Source organism: Mytilus trossulus, chromosome 7 (genome assembly GCF_036588685.1).
Source record: "Mytilus trossulus isolate FHL-02 chromosome 7, PNRI_Mtr1.1.1.hap1, whole genome shotgun sequence".
NCBI lineage: Eukaryota > Metazoa > Mollusca > Bivalvia > Mytilida > Mytilidae > Mytilus > Mytilus trossulus.
This window is the reverse complement of record NC_086379.1, coordinates 61,415,888-61,443,653: the sequence shown is the minus strand read 5'-3', so window position 1 is coordinate 61,443,653 and position 27,766 is coordinate 61,415,888. Positions and strand designations below refer to the sequence as shown.

Below are 27,766 nucleotides of genomic sequence, written 5' to 3'. Positions count from 1 at the left end.
CTCCACTCAAAAGATAAACATGCGGACGTCTCCTTGGGGACGTTTACCTCTATTATAAACTGTAAGTGGTACTGGATCATCGGTATTAGCTATGATAACGTTAAATACATAAGACATTTAAGTGTCTTCGTATTCCATAAAAATTCCAGAGACATGACACTTTTCCTTTTATAGAAAGAGTTATATTTTTTGTATAAAAACATGAGCAAACCTGTGTTGGAAAAATATACATGTGCATGGATTATTTATCACAGTTTGGAGCTTTAAAGGTGATGAAAGTTTATAGCTAATTGTGTGACCATGTTTACTTTGATGTTAAACTTTATTGTATATGTAAACATAACTTTTCACCCTTTCAATAGATGAAGAATTTGAGAAACATTATTAATCTTTATTTCAAACACTAAATAGCTTTCAAAGTTTACGTTAAAACTTGATTTGTTGCAAAATTTAGCCACTGTTTGAATGTAGGCTGAAGTAAAAATAATCTGTACACATGCCAAGTGTTGATCAATGTTGCAGTTTTAAGTGGTACTCTTTATCAAAATCCACTTTCTTTTTCCTCTTTTAAAATAGGAGACTCGTGATGATCATCATTTCTAGAATTCACATAAGGGGAGTGTTTTCTTAAAGTTATATTTTCCTTGAATTTTATGCATCAAGATTAACAGATCTATTATTTAAAAGAATTTAAGTAAAAGAAATTTTTATAAGGGGGTAACTCTGTCATCATGGTCATGTCTGTTTTTATGAAAATTTGTGCAACTGCATGCAGTTTATATTTTATGTCATTGTCGTGAAATATTTGATTTTCATTGTTGCTGCGTACAAGCTTACAAAGAAAACTTCTTCTTTCAACATTTATAAATTTGTGGTTCACATTTTCATGCGAAATCAAAGAAATTAGTATCTAAAAAATGATAATGAAACCATTGTACATTTTTTGTACTAAGATTTCCCATCTTTGGAAAACATTTAACTTTACCTGGTATTTCTCTAATTATTGTGCTATTTTCAACATTTCCTGAGCAGTGTGAGAAAAACTTTATTTCTCATCACTATTGAAATATCTGTCCTCAGCAAATGATTGGTAAAATTTAATTATGATGTTTCATTTTCTTGATTTCTTTTGAATTTCCCATTGTAATGTCATGAAAAAAGGCAACATTAATGAGCGATGACGTCACATTCAAAGAACACAACTTTATGCAAATGTTTGAAAAAGGAGGAAAAAATTCAAGAGAGAAATCGATTCCACCACTATAACTTGTGTATTACGATATTCTCCACTCTAAACATTAGATTTTAATCATTTAAAAAGCTTTAAAATTGTAACTGTCTCGAGTGGAGAAATATCGTAGCAGTTATGGAATCTATATTTAACACAACCTTTTGGAATTTTTTTTCTATGTAGAAGCATACATTGTACATCATTTTTATAAAGTTTGGAGCCTACATGTATTATAGATATTTACATTATAAGTTTAGTATACATCTGATGATCTGAAATAAATATTTAAAACATGTACATGCTGAGGATGTTACTGTAAATGCAGCATACATTTGTATTTTCAAATTTTCAATTGAAAGTTGCGAAATATACCTACATGTACATGCATTTATATACAGGTATAATAGGATGAACGTAAAAGTATAGAAAAACTACCTGTTTTTACTTTATTTTTTAAGGTTATGGTAGCTGTGAATCTTCTAAGTTATTTACTGATACGAAAATGTCTGTACTTATAGACATTTCAGTTCTTAGTAGGTATAAAAGTATTCAAACCAAACACATATTTGATTTGTCTAAAGCTGTGCCAAATTGAACAGAATAAATACAATCATAATTTAAAAGCATAAAATGAAAATAGAATAGGTAAAACAAACATGACAAATTAAAAAAAATAATTAATGTTTAGGCCACACCAATTTAATTTCTTCTACGGATTTTTGGACTCCAAAAATTGGGGCAAATGAGCAATTTGAAAATTTAAATAAAAAAATATTTAATTTGATTTTTTTTTAGGCTAAAATGTATTAACATATGACCCATTGTTTGTTACTCTGGACCCTTACTGGAATAAAGGGTACTTACTTTACAAATACATTGTACATGTATGTACATAAAATGTATGATTGTTTTTTTTCTTTGGTTTCATTTTCTGACATCAGACTCGGACTTCTCTTGAATTGAATTTTAAATGTACATATTGTTATGCGTTTACTTTTCTACATTGACTAGAGGTATAGGGGGAGGGTTGAGATCTCATAAACATGTTTAACCCCGCCGCATTTTTGCGCCTGTTCCAAGTCAGGAGCCTCTGGTCTTTGTTAGTCTTGTATTATTTTAATTTTAGTTTCTTGTGTACAATTTGGAAATTAGTATGGCGTTCATTATCACTGAACTAGTATATATTTGTTGAGGGGCCAGCTGAAGGACGCCTCCGGGTGTGGGAATTTCTCGTTACATTGAAGACCTGTTGGTGACCTTCTGCTGTTGTTTTTTCTATTGTCGGGTTGTTGTCTCTTTGATACATTCCCCATTTCCATTCTCAATTTTATGATGAATATATATTAGCAATATGTTATTTTTCTTTAACATATTGCTAATATCAAACAGTTTGATTATTGTGGATTCATAATTTCGTGGGTGCCAATTTTCATGGATTGAGGAAAACTTGCATTTTGGTAGATATTTTATTTTGTTGTTTGCAAATCTCTGCATACAAAGCCTATAGAAAAGTTGTAATATGTGAACATTTGAAAACACTTGACTGCTTTAGCACACAAAACCCACGATAATTGGTATCCAACAAACAATAATGAATTCACAGTAGTCTTAATCATTTTATTAGTGCAGTAATTCTAAATCATGAATGATTCAGTAAATTTATATGAGACATTATATATTATACATGTTATAGATTTAGACACCTTTATGTAACTGTTGTTCCAAATGATGTATTGTTTACTTTTTCATTGATTATTATTTTTCCATGGATGAATAAAACTGAAAACATTTAAATAATTATTCTTGATTTGTATTTTTCAGCGACAATGAGAAATCAATAGTCACCATGCTGGAGGTTTGTCAGTATAATAGTGGAATTTCTGCAATTACAGAACCAATGAATGACGGTGTCATAACTATCAACGGCAACATGAAGCATGCTTCTGCTAATGTTGAAGTGTATGAATTTAATTTAGGACAAGCACAGCAACTTAGATGTGTGAACCGAAGCAAAGCTACCATTTGTGGAGATTGTGAAGCATGCATCTTAAACAACAAACTATCAGACATAAAGGAATGGTTCCCAAAACTGGGAGATCATTCCAAGAAACGACTAATGCTTGGACTGCTAAGGCGATTTCATAGTATCGATCTCTTACATCAGCTTGTGACTTTATTACACCCTATGATGTGTAAAGATTATACATATGCACGAAGTCGTACATGTCCAAGTCTACACACAGACTCTTCAACTTTGAGTTCTGACCGTGCACTATCTACAGATAAAGTAGAAGATAATATTAGCTGTTACTGGCAATGGTTTGAGAAGACCAACTATTGGACAAAGTCTAACTTTGCCTTTGCTGTTCTACAGATGTGTGATAGTCACCTTCTGCATACTTTAGCATCACAAGCTCGTACATTGCTGATCACAGAAGAAAAAGCTGCTTTAAGTTTGGAAGGTTTGTAGCACATAAATATCCTACTGTACATATTCATTACGATTAGAAATCCTTGTTTGTGGGGATAATTCAGATATCCTAAAATAAAAAATTAGCTCCTTGTATCAATTTCATACATTTGGATCTGAACATATATGATATCTTAGAGATAGAAATGTATACATCTTGACTACTTGTCAATTAGACAATCCAGAGAAGAGGTAAACATAGGAATTAAATATATATGCTATGTTCTAAATTACCTGAATCTTTAAAAAGGTTCAGAATTAATTTAGTAGAAACTATAAAGAAACTGCAATCAACAAATCTTTATAAAACAAGATACAGCTTCCATACATGAGACAAGCACATGCATATTGCAGGTTACATCACTCTACCCATAGAAACCATTTTAACTTCAGCAGTGTTTTCATGAATGCCTTATGGTATTTATAAACAAAGATATGGTCATGTTCTAAAGAAATAATGTAAAGAATTAAGACATTGTAAGATAGATAAATTTTCTAAAATAATTCTGTATTTCATAAAGTCTTTATATAAATAATATCTTTGTTCGATAAAACTAGAGGGTAGTGAGACTGTACTGTAAAAAAAAATGTACACATCTGCATACTCTTAAATGCATGCTAATACATTGTATATATATACAAATGTATGTAAGTACGTCTGAGTCAGTGACAACCCTACAACAGATGTATCCATCGGATCGCCATCAATGATGGTGATACATGGCTGTGTACATAATGTATATCTAACATTGTTGGGTTGATGTTTAGACGAGTTGTATATACAAATGTATGTATATATCTCCTTTGGAAATTTATGTTCCCAGTTTTATGTTTATCGATAATATAGTAAGTATAAGGTATTATGGGTGATAATAAAAAGACCATTACTTTCATCTCTTTCAAGTGATTTTCAAATTTGCTTTCTCTTTACTTAAAGTCAAAAGAAACCTCAAATCAAAAAAAATAATGCATATGTTTTTTATAACTTAATGGATAGTTTTCATTATAAAACTTATGTACATATACTTTTTTCTGTAGAAAATTCTTTAATTTATTCATATTGAGAAGAAGTTTACTTTATTTTAATTGCTTGCTTCCAGCAACCAATTCCCCCGACATATTTTCCGTATGCAAAGTGACCTCAGTGTGACCCATCTCGTAAAAATCCGGTGATCACAATACGCATGGATGTCCTTAAAATAAATTATTATCTGAATTCACATGTTAAACACGTGCTCTCTTTCCATGCTTTTTTGTTTATTTTTTGTCGATTGTTGACAAACAGGTGACCATCGTTAAACTTCGGCTTCAAAACACGAACTTTAATTACCTGCCATATTTTCACAACAACACTGACCGATTGAAAAAAAATTGACGATTATACGAAATTTACACGAAAAAAATGATAAATTCGTGCTCAGAGACTAAGTTTATGATGTGTGTATGCATTGGTTCAAGAATTGGAAGAACATAATTTTTCACCGGTCACTCGTCTCTTATGACTTTAAACATAAATATGTTATAAAATTATAATAAAGAACATTAAAAAAATATATATGAAATTAAATTGTTCAAGGGCGATTTTTGAAAGCCAAGTCATGTACTAATTGTTTCATTTAAAGGGCTCATATATTTTTGTCCATAAATAAAGTTATTGAAAGTACAAGTACAGCTTCATGTTGAGGAGATGAGTAAACAATGCTGACCATGTAATTTATTGTATGAATGACTTGCAAAGTTCAGATGAATGAGGATGCAATTCATTTATATTATGGTTCAATACAAAATATTCAACCAAAATTTGCAATAAACATGTACATGAACATAAAATTCTATTTTAATTCTGCAAGCACTTCATGACGTATATAAGCAAATTTGAGAATTTCATTTGTTGATTTGGCACAATTTGTATATTTATATTAAGTCTTAAATGAAAAGCATTTGCGTGCATGTTTACCATGTTTAAACTGTGTACATGTAATTCTATTTATTCATATTGACTTTCAAAAGTACATGTAACACCAGAATCAATATACAATGTAACTTTGACCTGCATTATTGGAACTGTTAAATTGGTTTTGTAAGTCTTTTTAATTTAAGATGATCATGATATAACTATATCATGTATATCTAGGGACAATGTTATTTTTTTTCAAAACCATATCTGATTTTTCCATATATGTACTGTACAATTTTTCTTTATTTTTTTATCTCTTAAACTGAACTCTTTTATTTTAGTCCCACTTTTCACAGCTTATCAATATCATTCCTTTTGTTTGAAAACCTATTGATGTTAATTAACTGTTTTGATGTAAATTTGGATGGCTCTTTTCACCAATAAACCTTGAGAGAAAAAAAAATACATTTGCAAGTTACAAGAATTTTAATATAACCAATCTAAATGACTTTTTGTAAGATTCTGCACGAATTCTATCAGTTAAATTTGAAAAATTAGTATAAAACAATATCCGTCAAGGTGACTTGAAAGGTATACATCTAGTTAAAAAAATTAAAGTACATGTTATAAGTATCTGTTTGACCTCAATATGGTTGCATGACCATTGATGACAGAAACTAAGTCCTTGAAATTTGCTACACATTGAAATTTGTTTATTGATAAAATTTGGTCTTTTTATTTTTTAAACAACATCTTTATACATGTCATACAAAGACATGCAGAATCATGACATAACTTTTTGGATGATAATAATTATGTCTCGTGTGTGTATTCTTTTTTATTTTTGCTGACATGGTTAAATGCTACAATATCTGTTTAGTTTGTTATTTGATGAAATAAAGGTTTTTCTTATAAGTCTTAACATTGACTGAACATATACATATTAAGTTTCAAAGCTTTAAATCACTTTATTAATGCTTTGAAATTTGAGCCATAATTGTACTTAAACAAGGTATTACAACTCAAGTTTACAGAACATATTATAATTTAATATGAATATATCTACAATTTTACTTAAATTGTATTTGTTTTATAATCCTGTGGGTAGCATTGTCACCTTAGTAGCACAATTTTGTTTAGGATTGATATTTGGTCTCTTTCCTTTCTACCCTAAATTAAGAATTTTATCTTACATGTCTTTTACCAGTTATTTAATATTAAAATAAATATTGGGTAATCTTTTGATACTATACTAAAAGCATCTTTCATTGGCGGATCCAGGGGGGTCTGGGGGTTGGAACCCCCCCTTTTTTGGGGGCGATCAATGCATTTGAATGGGGACATATAGGTTGAAACCCCCCCTCTTTGTTCTGGCTTTTTAAAATGGCTGGATCCGCCCCTAATCTTTACAAACCTCAATGGTATTATGTAGAGAACAATTAGGAAAAATATCTGTGTTGTATTTTGATCTCGGACTGTATAAATTGGTAATTTGATGGTGGCAAATTAAGTTCACTTGCATTTTAGCTTTAGCTGAGCCAGTAAACAGGTATTTGTGACCATTAAATCACCAATTAATGCCTTCGGAGCTTACTTAGGTACAATATTGCAATTTACATTCTAATGAAAGTGACAGAAAACCATGTCAAATCATACATTTAAATTAGTTTAACGTGGTCTGCACTTGCGCATGCATTTTCATAGCATCAATGGCAACTTTATCCATTCCAAAGGAACATTACAAACAATGAAGTTGCATTAATAGAATTAACATTTTTCAATTGCTGCATGTGATTATAGAAGTTCATTAACAGTGTATTTCATTATTAATCTATCATGCTACACTGCAATTTCAAATTAATATGTATGACATAATAATTAGCTTATTTCTCTAAGAAGGAAAACAAATCATCGATTCAAATTTGTTGCCTTTCTTTTGAAAAATATCTTCATAACTTTTCCACAATGTCTTGGACCACCACAAGCTTATTATGGTGGTTAATTTCAGTTTACATGGTTTTGACATTTATCACTCAATGTTTAGGCTTCTTTAAGTTCAAACTTTTTTTAGCTACAGTAATAAGCCTTTAGCCATGTTTACGTTACATTATATAACTTCAGACAGTGTTATCAGTCATCGTTTACACCTTACAGTATAAACCATTTGTAATGTCAAATACTTTAAGATATATTTTATTAAATGAAGAAAGCATAAAAATATACTTAAAAGGAAAGTAGAGGTAATGACAGCAATTAGTTTAATATAAGAAGATATCGGCACCACATATTAAATGGTTTTTGGTTATTAAAAATGTTAAATGGCTTCCTAGATGACACATTTTAATCATGTTTATATTTTGTAGTCATGGTTGTCATCTTAGTATTATAAGTGTACAACTGAATCATTTAAGATCATTTTTATACTTGATTATTGGGAGTTGATATGACCATGCCATTATTAAATACAAAGCCAAGACAAAATACTAACACTAGTAGTTACATTTTTCAGCCTAGTTCATTATTTAGATACCAAATCAAGGTTTGAATATGTTGTGTAATTCATTTAAAAATTCACATTCTGCATGTAAAAATGAGAAAAATACATTTTCACACATGCATGATTGTAAAATTATCTAAGTTAGTAGATTGATTATAATGAAAGGAGAACTTTTGTACCAATATAAATTATCTGGAATATATTATTGAATCCTTGCCGTCCTCTGTCTTTTATCATTCATTGAGAAGTTCCTGATATTTATTTACAAGATTTTTTCCTAATCTCTGCATCCATTCATGATCAGTTTCCCATTAGTCTGTCCTGTACCAGGATAATGTTTTTGTTAAAGGTAATTGTGCTATTTTACCATTTGAAAAAAAATCATCACTAAAAAATGAATACTGAGAAATACATTAAACAGATGACATTACATTTCTGTACTCCAAAAGCTGTGGATTTTCACAACAAAAGCAAATAAAAAAGTTTCTGACAGTGAGATTTTAAATAAATTAAGATCTCAGGCTAATTAAAGCGGATTTTAGTATGCTGATGCAGTCTTCATAATATATTATATTTACAGCCCTGAAGCTGAAAAAAAGTTTTAATTGGATTCTATTGGCCTGAAGAGATAATTTTTACAGGCCCCACAGTTAAATTTAACATGCCTGGGCTATTTGGCCTGTGGTTGAATGTTAAGACTGCTGATGTTGCACATTTTGAAAGATCCACTGTCAATATATAAAAGTCAGGGGGGAAATGTCATGCTGGCTCAAATACTTTTTGGAACCAGGGCATAAGACTGGACTTCATGTAACACTATTATACCATGGTATAATGCCACTTCACAGCATTTTTAAAACCTGACAGTGACATGTTGACTAAATCTGGGAATTTTATACATACTAACTACATGTAGTATAAAAGTCCCAGACTAAACTGACCCCAACATTACTTTGAATATATTATATGTTACATTGTGCTTTAACTTTGTCATTAAGAAAGGCTGATTTATTTTGCCGAATCTTAAGGTCATTTGTATTAAATTAATTACATATTATGCATTGTTAGTTTAATCTTATTATTAAACATGTTAAAGTCCCTTGCAACTTTTTCTCTATTTTGTATAGAAGAATTAAATGCTAAACCATGAGCTTACACTCTATTGACTCTACTATGGGAAGGTTATATTTTCAGCATTTTTTACTTTGTCTACTTATTACTTTATTATCAATTTTCATAGTAGAGTTGAAATACAGTTAGGCAGTTCAATTTATAACTGGGAAGTGACTGCAAGGGCAAATATCATAGTAGAATCAAGGAGACCTGGCCCCTCCTATGTGGGAAAAATTTGGTTGATTATCTTGTGAATCACTGAAGCATGACTGGAGTGTTATAGTCTTCAACAATGAGCAAAATGTATATTGTTATTTCCTAATATTTCAGGAAATTTTTGCCATTTGAATATCCAATCTTTGTACAAATATTTTGATATGAGCGTCACTGATGAGTCTTGTGAAGACGAAACATGGGTCATATAAACCTGGTACCTTTGATAACTATTTGTACCTTCTATCCAAGTTTGTATTTATTTATAAGATTAACTTTTTCGAGTACAGGTCAAACAAACCAATGTTGTTAAAACCTTATATATATGATGTTTCAAAAGTTTTCATGTGAAATGTCTATACTACTGAAGGAAAGACATGCATCTAACAGTGTGGGGCCTTTTTTTATTGAAATTCTTCAAAGAATTAAATGTTCAAACCTTAAAATTCCTCCTTCTTAATAGTCATTTGAACTGATTTAATTTATTGGGCCAAATTTTATATTTGAATTGAACTTTCCGTTTTTAAATTCAAAATGAAAGTTTATATTGGCAGGTGTTTGTTATCTTAGTATTTGCATATTGATGTTTCACAATACGATTTTGAATTAAACTTTAATAATCTTTAAGGTAGTGCCTGTTGACGCAATACTCATGTTGATAAATCTTACTGTAATAGTTTTATAGACTTGTATTCTGTCAGATTTGATTAAAATTTTCTATTGTTAAAAATTAAACTTCCAAATCTTTTTAACTGAATTGCCCTCATTGTATATATATTGCCTCATATTTGATCAGTACATTATATTATTTTACTCAACAGAGAAAAAGTTTAATACATTGTTTAATTTTGAAATTGAATATATGTATGAATTGATTTTTTGGCTGAAATTAAATTGATTCACATCAAAGAAAATTTAAACTCTGTATTTCTATTTATTCAATAAAGTGTTTGTTAACTGGTTATACATTATTACCTTTATGGTCAAATAAGTGCTGACATTTGAATTGTTTAATATCAAATCTGATATAAGATTTAATTGTAATGATGTTGCTATATAAAATCTCGTCACACGAATTTGGTTGTCAATGATATTGAAATCATGCCTCTCTTTCCATTGGAAGCATACTCATATAGATTGTGCAAGGTTGATTCCATGTTTTCTTTATGCCCCATTTATGGGCATTATGTTTTCTGATCTCTGTGTCTGTTCATTCGTCCGTCTGTTCATTTGTCCATCCGTCTGTCCCGAGGCTTCAGGTTAAAGTTTTTGGTCAAGGTAGTTTTTGATGGAGTTGAGGTCCAATCAACTTGAAACTTAGTACACATGTTCCTTATGAAATGATCTTTTTAATTTTAATGCCAAAATTAGAGATTTTACCCCATTTTCATCATCAACTGAACATAAAAAATGGTAATTCGGATGGGGCATCTGTGTACTATGGACACATTCTTGTTAACCCCAATTTTACAGCAGACTGAAAATAGAAAGGTGATACTATATTGAGAAACCAGTCAAATTTTAAGGTTTAATTTTTTGTTTAGATAAATTATCATGAAAATATTATTACATCAATTTAACACAAACATGAATAAATTTATTAGAGCTCAAGAATTAAATTTTGTCTTTGAAAAAATGTGCTGAAAATTTTAAATCAACTTGGACAGTTAATTAATATATTAATTGATGATATCATTCTTAATTAATCCTAACTTTCTGTCCTGTAAAGAGGATTTAACATCCAATCTTTAACGCCCTCATTAATATTATAAAGCCGATGAATAAATGCCTTTCATACTATGACATTGCTTTATGTTTAAAGAATGCTCTTCTTCAAACATGAATTATGATTTTATATATATCATATTTTTACAATGATTTAATCTATAGTCGTAAGCCTGTCAGATATTAGTTTTTGGTAGACTAAATGGATTATTATCTTTTTAATACCTAATCCAAGATTAAAAGATTTCTACCAAATAAATTGACTCGCGGCCATGTTATTGGGAACCTTTGTACTGTTAATTTAGCTGCTTTATCAACACATCGGCACGAATGGTCTAGAATTGTTGGATACTCACAAAACCTCTTCACAACAGCATTGTTCACAATTCATCAAAGATTATTCATAAAATTGTCTTATATAATTCTCACATTGCTGCGTCATATGCATTGTCATTTTATACAAAGATAATTTGATAAATTGAAATAAATTGATATTAAATCTTATATTTAACACTCCAGTTAATGTATTGTAATTGAAATATGTTTTATATGCTGTTGAGATTATAGACAATCGGCACTACATGTACTCTTATAATTTATTATAGTTATGTCTTCAAGATTTAATACTCTGTCATTATAGCATTAAGTTTTAGTCTCACTTATACTTTTTCATGTGTCATTGTACTTACTGACTTCAAAGTGATAAAAGTCAGAACAACATGAGAGCTAACAATTTTTGTCTTGCTGCTGCTGAGAGCAAAGTATATTAGATTAAATTATAATATTGCTTGTGTAGCAGAATTATGAAGTTAAGGTTGGGCTAGAAAAAAGCTCCAAAGTCAAGGTCAAATTTACCTGATATGATTTTATTTGAGCATTCAAAATATCAAACTGCTTGCAGAACTTCAGTCATGTTGTTGCAGCTTTTAAGAATACAGACATAATTGTTTGTTTGAATGTAACTACAAATTGCCATAGTGCTTCTCCGTTTATAGACACAATTGTTTCTAATTTACCAAACAAAGCAATCAGAACTTTAAAAGTTAATAGTTGTAGATACTGTCTTTCCGTGTGTGATCACAAAACTCTTTTTAAAACAACTCTTTGATCACTAATTATAGGAAGGCAATAAAAGATGATTAAATTGATTTCCACTTAAATACCACTTTAGGTTTAATTGGTTAACAACATTTATTAACATGCTATAATAGAATATTTGATTGTTTAAACACATGCATTACTTTAATTATTTGCATGTAGAACTCAGTATTATAAGAGGAATCGATTTTGTTGAGGGTTTATATGAACTCTTATATATCAATAGATCTGTACATTAGATTACCAGGTATTTCTATCTATATCAAAAATCAGACTCAGTTTTTTCTTCTTCCAACTCACATGATAATAAAATACCATCTAGTTTTTATTAACAATTTTCTATTTAAAAAAAAATCTGCCTTTATTGTATACTTCTACTTGGAATAATGCTTTTTTTCTTAGATATGAAAACTAATGCACAATTTCCTGTATGATTTAAAAGGGGAATATTATTTACATTACAAACCCAATATATCCAATTAAATTGTCATAATCCTCACTATCAGCCACATTCACTGGCAGAAATGTCACGATGTGTTATGTATATGTTTGATTGCTCTTCATTTATGTATAATATAAAAATCATTTCTTATTTTTGCAGATGATGACCATCTTGAATCTTCGTCCATTTGTGAGACAGAATATTCATATAAAACAGATGACCATCCTGAACTGGATATGCTTATTAGTTTGTCACCAGAATATGGTTCTCCAACCAGAGACCCAATCACTGGTAAAAAGATCAGACAAGCAACAAGACCTCAGATATTAGATCCTCATGATTTTCATGATGAGACTAGCCTGTCATCGCTGGACCCTGCCCTTATGGTCATTCCTTCTTCAGCCAAGGCCCATTCTGGTGTGTCCCATTTTAAGGACTTCATTAGATATCTACCAGTCCATCTTGCCAAATATATCCTCCGACTTTTGGATGAGGCTTCTTTGCATGCCGCTAAAGATGTCAGCACCAAGTGGCAGGTGCTTGTTTCAGAGGTCAAGGTTGAACTGGAGTTGAACAAGAAGTTGATGGAAGAAGTTATGCTCATGCAGGTAAATTGCAAAATGAAAATGAAAATACATGTAAATGACTTTGTCAGTGACAGAAGAAAACAAAAATGTGTTTTGATTGGCCTCAGTACCTTGGGCTTTCATGCCCAAAACTATTTTTGTCCAAGCTTTGAATTTGGGTTAACTGTGTGTTAAATGAAGTCTAGAGTCTACAACATTGGCAACTTCGTAGCATGTAGATATCTCTGATTCAGTTTTGATCAAGCTAGAAAGTAATAATAAGAAGCATAATCTATCACAAAAATGTTCTTCATCCTTTAAAGAAGATAGTTTCATTAGTAAATATATGTATGTGCTATGGTCACTATATCTTGGTCATACAATAAATGTAATAACAGAATACACAAAGAGATTATGCAAATAGTCCAGAATTTAAAGATTAATTTACAAAATTGAAAATATATGAAGCATTATGGTGATTTTGACAAAATTCTAGGGATTTGGAGTAGGGGCAGTTGTTGATAGTGAAAGTTGGAAGGTGAGAATAAAGGGATGGAGGTTAATAGTGATAGGAGTACATATTTAGTTATTTAGAATTTGAAATTCAGTTGGCAGTAGAATTCTTTATTATCAATTTCCTACTTCTAATAGTAGAATAAGTAAAGCATGAATCTTTAGAAAGTGATAGAAATAGGTCAGGATTTCTCTAAAAAGTTTTAGGGAATGGGAATTTTTAATATAAAATGATTGATTTGATTCTCCTATGTAGGTAAGTGAGTTGATTAAATTATTCATTAAGAAAATAAGAAGGTGTGGTATGAATGGCAATGAGACAACTTTCTACCATAGACCAAAATGACATAGATGTTAGCAACTAACTATCGTATAGGTGTTGGCCATGTTAGATTTTTGTTATCAGGTATAGATTTAAACTAGTTTTTTTGGTGCTGGGAACTTCAGTATTGCATGTATAAAAGAAAATTGTTAGCATCATTTTAAAAACTTGTTTCTATGCCTGCAGAAATTGTAATCATATGTTTATATTTCTTAATTTATGATGATAATATTTGAATTGAATAAGTTTGAATTGCATATGTTAAAATTGAAATAGACAAGGGAATGATTGTACTAGTTTTACTGTGTTGCAAATTGTTTTCATATACTAAGAATTGTATTATTCCTAGGGTGCCTCTGCTCAAGGTGTTAATCATGAATATGCAAAGGATATTGATGTACTGGTTCCTAATCTGTATCCCGGTACAAGGGAGGTAATCAAAACAAATGGTGAAGTAACCTACCATCCTGACTATAAGACCATGATGACCTTTGAGACAGGTTACAGTGGTATATCTGTACGTAATGCTATCATTGAAGAAAGGAATGTCTTCTGTGGATCTTACTATGTACAGATTATGTTAAAATTGTAAGTTTATATTAAATATCTTAATGCTGTTGTAGATTGAAGAACAAAAAAGTCTTTGGTTAAAAGCAATAAATTGTTTTATAATATACTGAAAATTGCAGTTCAGAAAAGATAAGGGATCATGGCTAATTTCTTTTATAAGTATTTGTATTAGTATTTACCAAATTGTAAGTAAAATATTTATAACAGTAGCATCAACATGTTCCAGATAATAATAAATAAAATATTTGATGCAGCCTGTAATTTGACATTGTTAAAATTTTGATTTATGAACACAGTTTCTTTGGTTTTTAAAAATACATGCATACTCAAAAATTAAGATTCAAAGATTCAAAGGACTTTCTTCATCCCCAACATTTCTGTTTGGAATTTTACTGTTCATGAGATTATTTGAAAATCACATTGTAAAGGGGTATTTATGAAAATAACCCAGTATGCATGGGAGTCTGAAAATAACCCAGTATGCATGGGAGTCTGAAAATAACCCAGTATGCATGGGAGTCTGAAAATAACCCAGTATGCATGGGAGTCTGAAAATAACCCAGTATGCATGGGAGTCTGAAAATAACCCAGTATGCATGGGAGTCTGAAAATAACCCAGTATGCATGGGAGTCTGAAAATAACCCAGTATGCATGGGAGTCTGAAAATTACCCAGTATGCATGGGAGTCTGAAAATAACCCAGTTGCATGGGATTCTGAAATTGCCAATTCTTTTATAAAATCTATGTGTTTTTTTATTTCTCCAGAGATGATGGTCATCGAGTGTTCCATACAGATGGAGGAAATTTAATTGTTACGGGATCTAAAGATAGAAAGCTTAGATTTATTGAAATGGAGAATAGAGCAGAATTAGATCTTAAGATATCAGGGCATGCTGGCAGTATAAAATGTGTCCATCTAAATGAAGAAGAAAATTATGTACTAAGTGGGAGCTATGATACAAGTATAAGGTATGTTATTATTTTATTTATTCAAGTCAGGGATCTATCCTGTAGTTGATAATATTGTTTGAATGATAGACAGATTTATAAACAACTGAAGAGTTGTCTAGTATTTTACACTGTTGTAATTATTTAAGAATTTATTTAGATTATTGAAATTTATTCATGTTATCTTTATTTACCTTTTAGTTGGTGGGTAGAACAAAAAAGTTCAAGGGTTGTTGTTTAAAAAACAATGTTTTTTTACAGACTATCACAGAAGATCTGGAATCAAATTGCAAAATTGCAAACGAATAGCAGTTTTGATAAATTTTAAGATGAATATAATGATAGCTAAAGAAAATTCAATATGAATGAATGAAAAAGATAGAAAATATTAATTTTAAACTTTAAGCAAACATTTTAGCAAGATGTTGTTTTGGTACAGATTGCACATGTATTTAGTTGTTGTCTCAGATAGTTCACTGACTAAACAGATAGGATAGAAATAGTAAAAATTTTAATTTTTAATTTAAAATGCTGAACATTCTCAATCACTTCTGATTGCAAAATGTTATGTGTAATCCTCTAATAATACCCATTTCTAAAACAGGAAATGGAGCACTAAAGATGGGAAATGTCAGAAGATATTCCGTGGACATAGAGATACAGTGTTGTGTATTGAAGTTGTAGAAAACCTTCTGTGTTCAGGTTCTAAAGATGGTGCTTGTAAAAGTAAGTGCAAATGCAACTTTGAAACAGATTTATAAGTTTAAACTAGCCAGCCACATGGATGTGTTGTTTTTTTCCTTCCATCATTATAATAAATAAAAAAAGATGGAGGGATGGAATAACTGATAAGATATTGTGCTGTTGAGTTTCTGTCTGATTGAAATATACCACACAGTTCCATTTGTTTGTTTTCATTCAGTCTGATTTTGAACACATGATTCTTGCTTTACTTACAAAGATCTGACAATGCTCTGTTTATCTGTTTGAAGACCTTTTTTGGGGACAATCAGGTTTTGTCATAATGATAGACACCTCCAAAATTTTGGAGGCTGGGATTATATTGGTTGACATGATCACACCAGATAGTATGATTTGAGGTTTGTGGGATCTTTGTAACCAAGCCATGAACATAGATCTACTTGTTTATATTTTAATAAAGTTTTGCTACATTTAATCTGAGGTTTTCCTATTTAAATTTTTGTCTACTACAAAAATAAATTCAATTTACATAAAAAGGATCAAGTTTTTGTAAACTTTTATAAATGCTTTTACATGGACTTCCAATATAGATTTAAACCCATGTATACTAAAGCTGAATGATAATGTACTTAAAAGTTGATAGAAAACCAGTAGTTAATTGCTATTAAGCTCAGTGCATTAGGTGTGCAAACAACTCATCATAATAAGAAAAAAAGAATTCCATTAATTTCACTGAAGATTAAGCCTCAATTAAAATAAGAATTAATCCCTAAATGCAAAAACACATATTAATGTTCAAAGTTTATTTATTTTTGAAAATGGGAGTTTTAAAGTCAATACTAGGAATAAAAGAAAATCAATACCATGTAAGATATCACTTCTTAACTACTCTTTTTAACTAAAACATTTCCAGGAGATAAAAGGATAAAATATACTTCTTCAGAATGTCAGTTAAGATTTGAATCAATCAAGTCTGAATACATTTGTTAAGGAACCGTTGTGAAGAGTTAGTTTTTCAGAATGATTATCCATTTCTTTTTCTTAACATCAACTTGAGAACCAATTACTCAGATAACTTTATATAAGACCAATACATATGGCACTTTCATGTTTACAAATATTGTTGTTACCAATGTATAGATTTATCTTATAATATTTTCGTGAGGTCTTTCTTTTTTTATATCATGTAACAGTTATCTACTTTTAAAAATATAAGTAAATGAATATACAAGTCTGTGTACAGTAGGCGACTGGTGTTAGATTTGTTATCAAAATACTGTGAATTCATGTATTTTATGGTGACCAATTTTCTATGATTTGGGGAAAACTTAAATATGTTTGTGGATGTTTAATTTTGAGGTTTTGTCAAAGTCTGCATAAATACCAAGAGAAAATTTGTTATTCCTGGATCGTTTCATTTTGTGATTGACCTGTACCCATGAAATCTACTAAAAATTAGTGTCCAACAATAATCATGAATCCACAGTATATTGTACATCTCTTCATTACAAAGTACAAAATTATCTTTGCGCAGATACTGCATACTTTTACATTTTTGTAATGACAGCATTTTGATATTTGATGGATTCAACAAATAGAATCATATTATTAATTATGGATTTTTTTTTTTACTGTACTGAGATTCATTTAATGTTGAATGCAAAAGATCATATTGCATGATTATTGCTGTGATTTCTTTTGTCATTTGCAAAATAACAAGATGAATTCAGTGATGCAACCTCCTGTGATAAGAGTTTATTAATTACTTTCCTTGAAATCTTGAAGTTCCAAGACAAGATATCACAAAAATAGCAAATATCTTCCCACTCCACGTAATGATGAAACTGAACTATATCAAGAAGGCAGGTTTTTCTGATTGTTAAAACTAAAAGCCATATGGTTGCCTATAATTCCTTACATCAACTTCATTTGAACTTTGGTGAATAGTTATCTCATTTGCAATCATACAACATCTCCTAATTGTATGCACATCCTTCAAATCCATATGTTCCTTTACAAATTTTAAGAATTTCTGTACAAATTTTAAGAGTAGTTATAGTTATTCCCCTTCAACATCTTTGAAAGAGAAATAAAATTGTTTCAAATGATGGAAGGTATCCTGACATTCTTCTTTTCTATGTAATTTTGTATTGAACTGTGTATAAATTCCATTGCCTTTTAAAAAAGATTTCACTTCAGTAAGCATTTGTACTTTTATATTTCAGTATGGAATATGCAGACAGGGAAATGTATATCTAACTTGAAACATCGTAGTCCAGTATCAGCCTGTGCTATGTCCGAAGAGATGGTTATCACAGGCTGTGAAGATGGTTTAGTCAAGGTCTGGGATCTTAAATCAGCAGAACTTATCAAGGTTAGTAGTACATGGGTAGTAAATACTAGTCTATCGGCGATCTTTATTGTGACTGTGAATTCATTATTATTCGTTGGATGCCAATTTTGGTGGGTTTTGTTGATACGGGCGAACCATGAATTTAAATGTTCAAGAAATACAAATTTCTTTAAAAATTGTGTTCAGATTTTGGCAGAACCACAAAATCACATATCAATGAAAATGCAAGGTTTCATCAACCCACAAAAATTGTTACCCAAGAAAATGAATGAATTAACAGTAAGTTGATGTTTTTTTGTTATTATTTAAAGCCATATTCACAACCAGTAGCAGAACAAGAGTTTTTAATAGGAACACAGATCCTATTGTATCTTCAATAGAAATACCCAGTAATAGGGTGTGTACCTAGTGAACCTGTCTAAATTGTTGTCCTTTATATGCATTTTCTAACAGGATGTTCAGCAGTATGTTTTAAAGTAGATTTGAGGTAATAAAACAAAAAAGTCAGAATAGTATAATTTAAAAAAAAAAGATTCATACAGTAAAACAGACAGATGGCACAAATATGTAAAATTACAATTGAACAAAGAAAAAAGGCACTGAAACTATGAAAAATATTTAAATGAAGTTAAACAACCAATATTTATATAATTGTATTATACTTTTCAGATTTTGAAAGGCCATGATGATCAGATAACTGCCATTAAGTTTGACCGTTGGCATATTATCACAGGAAGTAAAGATAGTTATGCCCATGTGTACAGTACACAGGGCAACCATGAAAGGATTCTAAATGCCCTCAAACATCCTCAGTATGTATTATTATGTATAAAAAGTCAAAAACATATCAGTATGAAGAAATACAAATTACTAAGTAGAAGTTATGTTAGAAATTCTTTAAAGATACTCAATTGGATTTAGATTTGTGTAAATGTAGTAAAAAGTTGTTTTTGAATCACACCTTGATTTGTTATTATTTAAAAATAGTCTTGAAATTGACAGGTCAAAAAAATATATTCTAACAATTCTAAATTAATGTATTAAGATAATATGACAATAATATGTTTTTGTAGATATTTGTTGCATTATGTGAATTTTATTATAGTAGGAATTTCAACCACTATATCAAATTAAGTTTTCAACAAAATAATGTAAATTTGATGGCTTTTAAATAATGCATACGTCAAAATAATGTAACTGATCCCTATTCAAGAATTTATGGATAAAAATAATGTAAATTTTATCACCATTTAATAATATATGAAATAATGTAATTGTGTGATTATCTGAGTTGATTTGAAAGCCAAAGGGAGATAAGTCATTTTATTATAATTTGAAAGAAATTCAACAGATGTATATGTACCGATTATCAGGTTATCTACATGTTGATATCGTAAAATATCATCTGTGAGACATAATTTAAGCTTTTTGTCGAGTGAGCGTAGCGAACGAGATCAAAAAGCCTTCATATAAAGTCAAGCAGCTGATATTTTACAATATCAATATGCAGATAATATGATAATCGATTTATCGGGCTATATTTGCGTGTTTGAGAAGTGTTCTCTTTGTTTCACCAGCACACAAAAGGTGACTTGATAAGTTTGGGTCAAATTTATTAACTTTGGTTCAAACAATATGACGTAACTGATATGTCCGGGTTAAAGTTATTAAGGCCCGGTCAACGTATTTGACGTCACAAAGACATGATACGGAATAATATTAAGAGCTGAACCGACTGATATCGACAGTGGGACGACCGATAAATGTAATTTAATGGTCTAGAAATCACTTCTGATTCGACTCTTTTCTTAATAGAATATAACTGTGCTTACTTTCAGGGCAGTGCTTTGCCTAGCCTTTATGTACCTTCGAGTAATAACTGGAAGTAAAGATGGCAGACTTAGAATATGGAACATGGTGACTGGACAATGTTGTCGTATCATGAGAGGAAACAGTCAGAGTGACCCAATCAGAAGTATTGTTGCTATAGGAGATAGGTAATGACAAGAAAATTTACTTAATACCAAAAATGCTTAAATTTCAATATATTAAATGCATAGATATAGATATAAGAAGATGTGGTATAAGTGCCAATGAGACAACTCTCCATCCAAATAACAATTTATAAAAGTAAACCATTATAGGTCAAGGTACGGCATTCAACATGGAGCCTTGGTTGACACCAAACAACAAGCTATAAAGGGCCCCCAAATTACTAGTGTAAAACCAATCAAACAGGAAAACCAACGGTCTAATCTATATAAAAAAAAACAGAAACAAGAAACATGTATTACATAAACAAACGACAACTACTGTACATCAGATTCCTGACTTGGGACAGGTGCAAACATTTACAGTGGGATTAAAAGTTTTAATGTTATCAAACCTTCTCCCTTTTTCTGAAACAATAGTATAACATCACAACATAGAAAAACACACGATAGAATATCCATTGGAAGTCTTAACTCAATCGAAAAGCGTAAATTAACACACTAGGAACGAATAAATTTGATATACGTTACCTGAATGCAAATACATAGTAAAAAAAATTATTGGGGATAAATATTTAAGGTCAAAAGTAAATAAACAAGTTCATACAAAGCTATGGTTGGGTACAACTGTGAAATATTTAACAATTTTAAGAAAATCATCACTTTTGAAGAAAAAAAATAGTTTCATATTTTTCTCGGTAAATGTAAAATATCTTTGTCATTAAGTATACTACTTCGTCATAAAATCTTCTGATTAGGAATACCAAGAAAGTTCTGTAATATAAATAAGACTAATCTAACACTTGGTACATCTGGGGTGAATATCAACAATAAAACTATACTATTAGAGCTAGATAAAACTTCCTGTACAGGTGCTAGAACAGTTTAATGAGAAAGGTCTTATTTGAATACAAACCAATCAATATTTAAAAAAAAAATGTGATTGTTGGTTGTTATTGCATGGGTACATTTTATAAATCTTGAATTATTTAATTTTGATAAAATTGAGAATGGAAATGGGGAATGTGTCAAAGAGACAACAACCCGACCAAATAAAAAAACAACAACAGAAGGTCACCAACAGGTCTTCAATGTAGCGAGAAATTCCCGCACCCGGAGGCGTCCTTCAGCTGGCCCCTTAACAAATATATACTAGTTCAGTGATAATGAACGCCATACTAATTTCCAAATTGTACACAAGAAACTAAAATTAAAATAATGCAAGACTAACAAAGGCCAGAGGCTCCTGACTTGGGACAGGCGCAAAAATGCGGCGGGGTTAAACATGTTTGTGAGATCTCAACCCTCCCCCTATACCTCTTAACCAATGTAGAAAAGTAAACGCATAACAATACGCACATTAAAATTCAGTTCAAGAGAAGTCCGAGTATACTTAAAGGAATAATCATATCAGAGTTATTTTAAACTGATAAGTTTATAAGGTTATATTTTTAAACTTTCTTTTTTTCAGGATAACCTTAAACACAGACAAGAATTTATTGGTGCTAAGTTTTGACCCTCCTAACTGGGATTACACTTTAGAATCTGACAAGGTGCCTTCATTAGTTCCATATAGCTCATATTCTGATGCACCAATGCGTCATAGAGAGTATTCATATATACGTGCCTGTAGAATGCAAAAAGCTGGCGCAACTAATACAAAAATTCTTCAGCGTGGACATGCCAAAGCCTCATCAGACTATATTTATGAAGGTTTCCCACAAACTCGATTCAGAGCTCCACAACTGCCACATAGTGCCAAAAGTCTTAGTAAACGTAGTATGCATAGTGCTAAAATGATTCAAACACAGCAATATGCTGAGTCTGGGTATGAAAGTGGAACAACACCAATAAGGATGGAATCCAGAATGGCAAGTTCTGTCCTGTCTTCTAAAAAATCTGTCCATTCAGCACCTCTTCATCCTCCATTCCCTAAAACCAGACCCAAGTCAGAATACAGTGTTGTCATAGCAACAGATAAACATGATACTGACGAAGATGAGGAAGATGAGATTGAGCCTCATCCGTCAATGATTAGGAGGCGTGTCTCATGGGCATTCGATAAACCTCTGATTCCTAAGTCTAAGGATGTGTCGTTATCAGAAACAAAAGCAATTCTCAGGTCACAAATTCGAATGAAAGCTGAAAGTATTGTTCCACCAGATTTTATATATTTAACTGTAAATGCAATACAAAGTTCAATGCAACCATCTGAACTCTCAGCCAACACCAACAAAAATATTCGTGATTTAAGTTTAAGATTAAAAGAATTGAAGAAAAGGCCATCTTCATCACCAAGTAAAATTGATCCTAGAACTAAGGTTCCTGTGGAAGAGATGGGACTTGATAGACTAATGCCTAAAACAGAAGAGATGGATACAAAAAGTGTCTCAGAATTCTCAGAAGCGAAGTCACATAAATCTAAAAAGAGTAAAGAAGGTGTGGCATTGCATGGTCCTGATAAAGAAATTTATGCCACACAATGTGATGTCATACCTACAAAGGTCAAGGTCAGGACAAGTCTCCATCAGAAAACTACAAAAAAGACTGTACCAAATGGAAGGGTTATTAGACCTGTCTCTGCCTCAGCTTCCCGGCGACATCCTCCTCCCGAGGAAGAGAAAGGTCGACCTATCACAGCACCATCCCTCAGACGTCCAGGCACATGTTTTTCTGTGCCATCAACTATAAGTCCAGCAATGCCTGGAGTATCCCCTCCTAAAAGGCATGATGGCATCTCGTCTACAGCTTATGAAACAAACATTGTCCCAATGTGTATGTATCCTCCAGACATGAAAGAAAAACTTGCTCAATTATTGCAAGAAAAGCGAAAGGCTTTAGGTCATGATATTCTAAGAACACGAAGTGAATCCAGTTTAGGTGGAAGAGTAGGACAATTTAGTGATCCTTTAAGGAGTCATGTTAAATTTGAACTTAGGACATATGAACAAGAAAAAGGTTTTGTGGACTCAATAGAAAAAAATAATCTTGAGAAACGTAGAAAAGAAGAAGGGGAACTTGAAAGAAAAAGAAAAGCAGCATGGCTAGCCCGGGCAAAATCAAGTTCTAGTATTAAAGAAAGGCCAAAAACTGTTTCATAGTGTAATCAAGCTGTTTGAATGGTTCTGTATCATGAAAAAATGGCAAATTATAAAGCAAAAATAATGTTTATGAATGTGTGACAGTTTATTTATTTAGTCATGCTTTATTAGTGAGTAATATTCTTTTGAAGTGAGAGTAAGGCATTAGTATTTGCACAGTGTAGAATTTTACAGAACTAACATCATGAATATTGTAGATTTTCTATAGAGATCTCAGAATGATTTCATTAGATTTTATAAAGTTAGCAATGATTTTTCTTTCCACTTAAATTAGGTTGTATTTTTGAAACTCTAAATATACTTTGCTGAGACTTATTTTTGGAAATTCATGGGGGGGAAATCAAAATACTTTACAGGATAACATTGCCAAAGAGTATTTCAACCATGTTATTAGTTCTGTTTCTTTAATTTAGTTTTGGTAGTTGATTAAAAGAAAACCATTCCTTATCATAAAAACAGGTCATACCAAAAGAAAGGAATTAAACTTAAGATTAGAATTAATAACCTTTGGTAAGGGAGATAATTCAAACTGGATAGTATAAAAATACAGTCTCACAATATTGAGATTTACTCAAACTTAACAGTAAATAATTCATCACCAAAACCAAATGAAATACACAAAACCCATTATCCTCCTGTAAAAACAGTTTCTGTTTATACAATATGTTTTGAAAATTTACATTAAATGAATTATAAAGAAAGACTTGAAAATAAATAGTAAAAGACACTGTTAAATATTTTGCACATACTAATTTAGCTCAGAATTGTTATACATTGCAATGGGAAAAATTGTGATAAGATGCTCTTAGTTTGTTATAATTTTATACATTATTTAAGATGTATTTTGAGCAAGCAGTTTGTATTAAGTGCCTATATTTTTTTAAACATTGTTGTAATTTTGTTATCAGAATAAATTATTATTCTTGAGTTTTAAAAAAAAGTATGAACTATGTATGAATACAAATTGGTTTATTGGTAGTCTTCTCAGAGTTATCTGAAAGCATTGTTGTTTTGAGCTACCAATTTTGGGTAAATATGGTAAATACTACATAAGCTTGTCCAGAGTGTGTTGGTTGCTAGTAGATATTAAGCAGACAACAATGAGTCAATCTAGTTAAGCTATTTTTGCTTGTAAATGTGGTGTAAGTGATTTCACTGTAACACACTTTTAATTTTAAGTATTGTTTCTTTTTTGATTAAACATGGATGCTCATTGCCTTCAAAATTATTGTCAAACTTTCCAGATAGAACATGCTGTATAATGATTGCATAATGTGCCCAAATGTAAATGTATATTTGTTATGTTTATTTGCTCATTTTTTATATGTTGTGCAATTTATAAAACAGTTATGCCAGAGAGTAAGACATTTTTACATGTACTTTGTATAGTGCTATACAATTCTATATAGGCCAAATATAAGTAAACAAATGTTTATTAGTCACTGCAGTAATTTGCATTGGTTTGATTCGAATGTATTATATTCAAATGAAAACTGGTATACAACTATTGATAGTGCCTTAAACTAGAAGAATTTTTACGAATTTCTAAATTCTTTTTCATCATCTCCAGCGACTTTTATTGAAATGATTCTGTTAGTAAGTAATTTTTTTAAATCAAATGAAGGATGGTTGGAGTAGAGCTCAAATTGGGTTAGTGCATGTGTGTAATTCCAGAAGCATTTATAAACTAATGAAGGCTTTTAGACATAAAATTCATAGACACCTGTCTTGTATGTTATCAATTATCTATGATGTTTGTGATTGTGCATAGCAGTGATTCTACATGGATTACAATTGTCAAATTTTTTGATAGCCCACTAAGTGTCTTTTTAACGATTTCTTTACATCTTATCCTAAGAATTAGATCTGCATGAAAAAAGTAACATTTCGTTTACTTTCCCTTGATTGTATAAAAAAAAAACGTTGTTTCCATTATTTTTTACTGGCACCAGGAGTTGAAGTTTCCTGACTGCTATCCTGTATCATTGATAAAACATCTGATTTATCACTACAGCTAGGAAGTGATTATTTTGAGCACAGTTGAAAAGTCAGTTTATCGTTATTGCTCAACTTTTATATTCCTACTTAAAGCAAGATGTTGTTTCAGTGAAAAGACTAAATCATGAATTTATTTTTAAGATGACTAGATTTACTAGATTTCTTACCAAATATTGTTAATGTCCTGTCAGTTTACTTAGATACAAGAGCTATTATATATTTTGATAATGTCCAAAATATTTTAAAATATTGATGCTATAGGGAAATGATGCATATATTTACATAAGAATCAATTGAATCATTTTTGCTGTAGTCATATGAATTTGAAATTATATATCTATTTATTATGATGATTTACTTGGTTATATTCTGCTTTGTTCCTTCATTTTGGGTAAATGATTGGTATATGTTTTGATCAAATGAAATTGTTGTAATGAGTGCTCAGTGCTGACATATTGTCATTGTTGTTAACTCATCAAGGTTGACTTTAGGAATTACTACAGCACCCTATGGATTAAGATCTACAATGTCATAGTTATTTCCTAACTGTTTAAAATTTTTAAAAAATGGCCACCAGAGCAGTCAAATTGATTTATATATACCGTAAATGAAAAGCATATTTTTGTTGTTGGATAGTTGAAAGATTTAAATATGGTTTATAAAGTACCCCTCAAATAAGTTCTTGAAATATTCATTTGAATGAATAAATAAGATATTATAAATGTTAAACAGGACCAAAAAGATTTTAATGATCAACAGTTATTTAATTGAAATTATAAGATCTGATTTTCCATTCTCCAGGGAGTGATGTAGTTACCTACGACAGCAATGAGTTATACAACATATCTGTGATTACTTTTGTGCCTTCATGAGCAATTGTTATTTTGTTGCTTAATGTATTTGAACTTCTGTGATAGAATTATTTTTAATTATACTCTACATTTTATAATGTGTTGTTCATTTATATTCATCAAACCATATCAATCTAATAGTTATAGGAAAATGAAAAACATTTAAGAAAGAAGCTAGTGGAGGGAAAAAAAATTAACAAAAATACTTAACTCTGATGAAAATTCAAAGAAAGAAAGTCGCTTAACAAATGGCACAATTATCAGCTCAAACACATCAAACAAATGGAAAGCAACAGTCATATTCCTGACTTGGTACAGATATTTTTCTTGTGTAGAAAATGATGGATAAACCTGGTTTTATAGCTAGCTAAACCTCGCACTTGCGCAAAATTCCATTATATTGACAACAATGTGTGAACAAAACAAACAGACATTTTAGTTGAAATGTCAAAAAAAGGGGCAGAGCAAAGTAGAAGAAAACATAATGTACGATATATACATGGTATGAGTACTTAAAATTAGTTTTAACCTCACCAGATTTACATAAAACTGTCCCAAATAAGATAAAAGAAAGAAACCAGGTTTGGAAAGTAGAAATACATAATGTATGATATAATCACTTGAGTGCTTGCAAACATGGCTAATCAGGCAACATTCTATAAGTGCATTTCCCAAGTCAGGTACTACTTATTAAGTGCTGGTCACTTATTTTGTCATCTGTTCTATAATTTGTCTGCTTGTCTTTTTATTTCATGGCGTTGTCAGTTTGTTTTCATTCTGAGTTTGACTGTTCCTCTGGTATCTTTCGTCCCTCTTTTGTAGCTGTACATTATATAGCTAATTATCAATTCTTTTGTACATAAATCAAACTGTTAGTTTTAAGTTTGCATTGTTTTTCATTTGTCATTTCAGGTCCTTTTATGGCGTTCTATGAGGTTTAGGTTTTGTACAATGTTGAAGGCCGAACTGTTCCCCATAGTTGACAACTTCTACATCATTTGGTCTCTAGTTGAGAGTTGGAACAATGCCACATCTTCTTAATGTTATCATGGAATGAGTATTTAATTAAGGAATGACTGTAATATTTTTCTGTCTATGAAGAAATAACATAAAAAATTTGGTGCACACTGAATATCGTGTGAATAGACAGAAAAAGTATTACAT

General features: G+C 30.6%; 1 protein-coding gene across 2 annotated transcripts; it reads left to right on the top strand.

Annotated features, from left to right (window-relative positions):
- On the top strand, nt 1-26,700 carry LOC134725479 (F-box and WD repeat domain containing protein 10B-like). Of its 2 annotated transcripts, none has more exons than XM_063589323.1 (10): nt 1-61; nt 3,053-3,693; nt 12,846-13,294; nt 14,437-14,675; nt 15,424-15,627; nt 16,211-16,332; nt 18,534-18,682; nt 19,331-19,473; nt 20,500-20,658; nt 22,124-26,700. In XM_063589323.1, the coding sequence occupies exons 2-10, from the start codon at nt 3,078-3,080 to the stop codon at nt 23,751-23,753; spliced, it is 3,711 nt and encodes a 1,236-aa protein (XP_063445393.1). In that variant the 5' UTR covers nt 1-61; nt 3,053-3,077; the 3' UTR covers nt 23,754-26,700. The 2 variants fall into 2 exon arrangements, with proteins under 2 accessions (XP_063445393.1, XP_063445392.1); XM_063589322.1 differs by having other exon boundaries at nt 13-269.
- The last annotated feature ends 1,066 nt before the right edge of the window (nt 26,701-27,766 follow it).

What these genes read in the sequence shown, in the direction of transcription:
- LOC134725479 (XM_063589323.1), top strand. Translation starts at nt 3,078, where the DNA reads ATGCTGGAGGTTTGTCAGTATAATAGTGGAATTTCTGCAATTACAGAA. An exon ending in AAGAAGTTATGCTCATGCAG is followed by an intron (nt 13,295 to 14,436) that starts GTAAATTGCAAA and finishes TATTATTCCTAG; the next exon opens with GGTGCCTCTGCTCAAGGTGT. An exon ending in AATCAGCAGAACTTATCAAG is followed by an intron (nt 18,683 to 19,330) that starts GTTAGTAGTACA and finishes TATACTTTTCAG; the next exon opens with ATTTTGAAAGGCCATGATGA.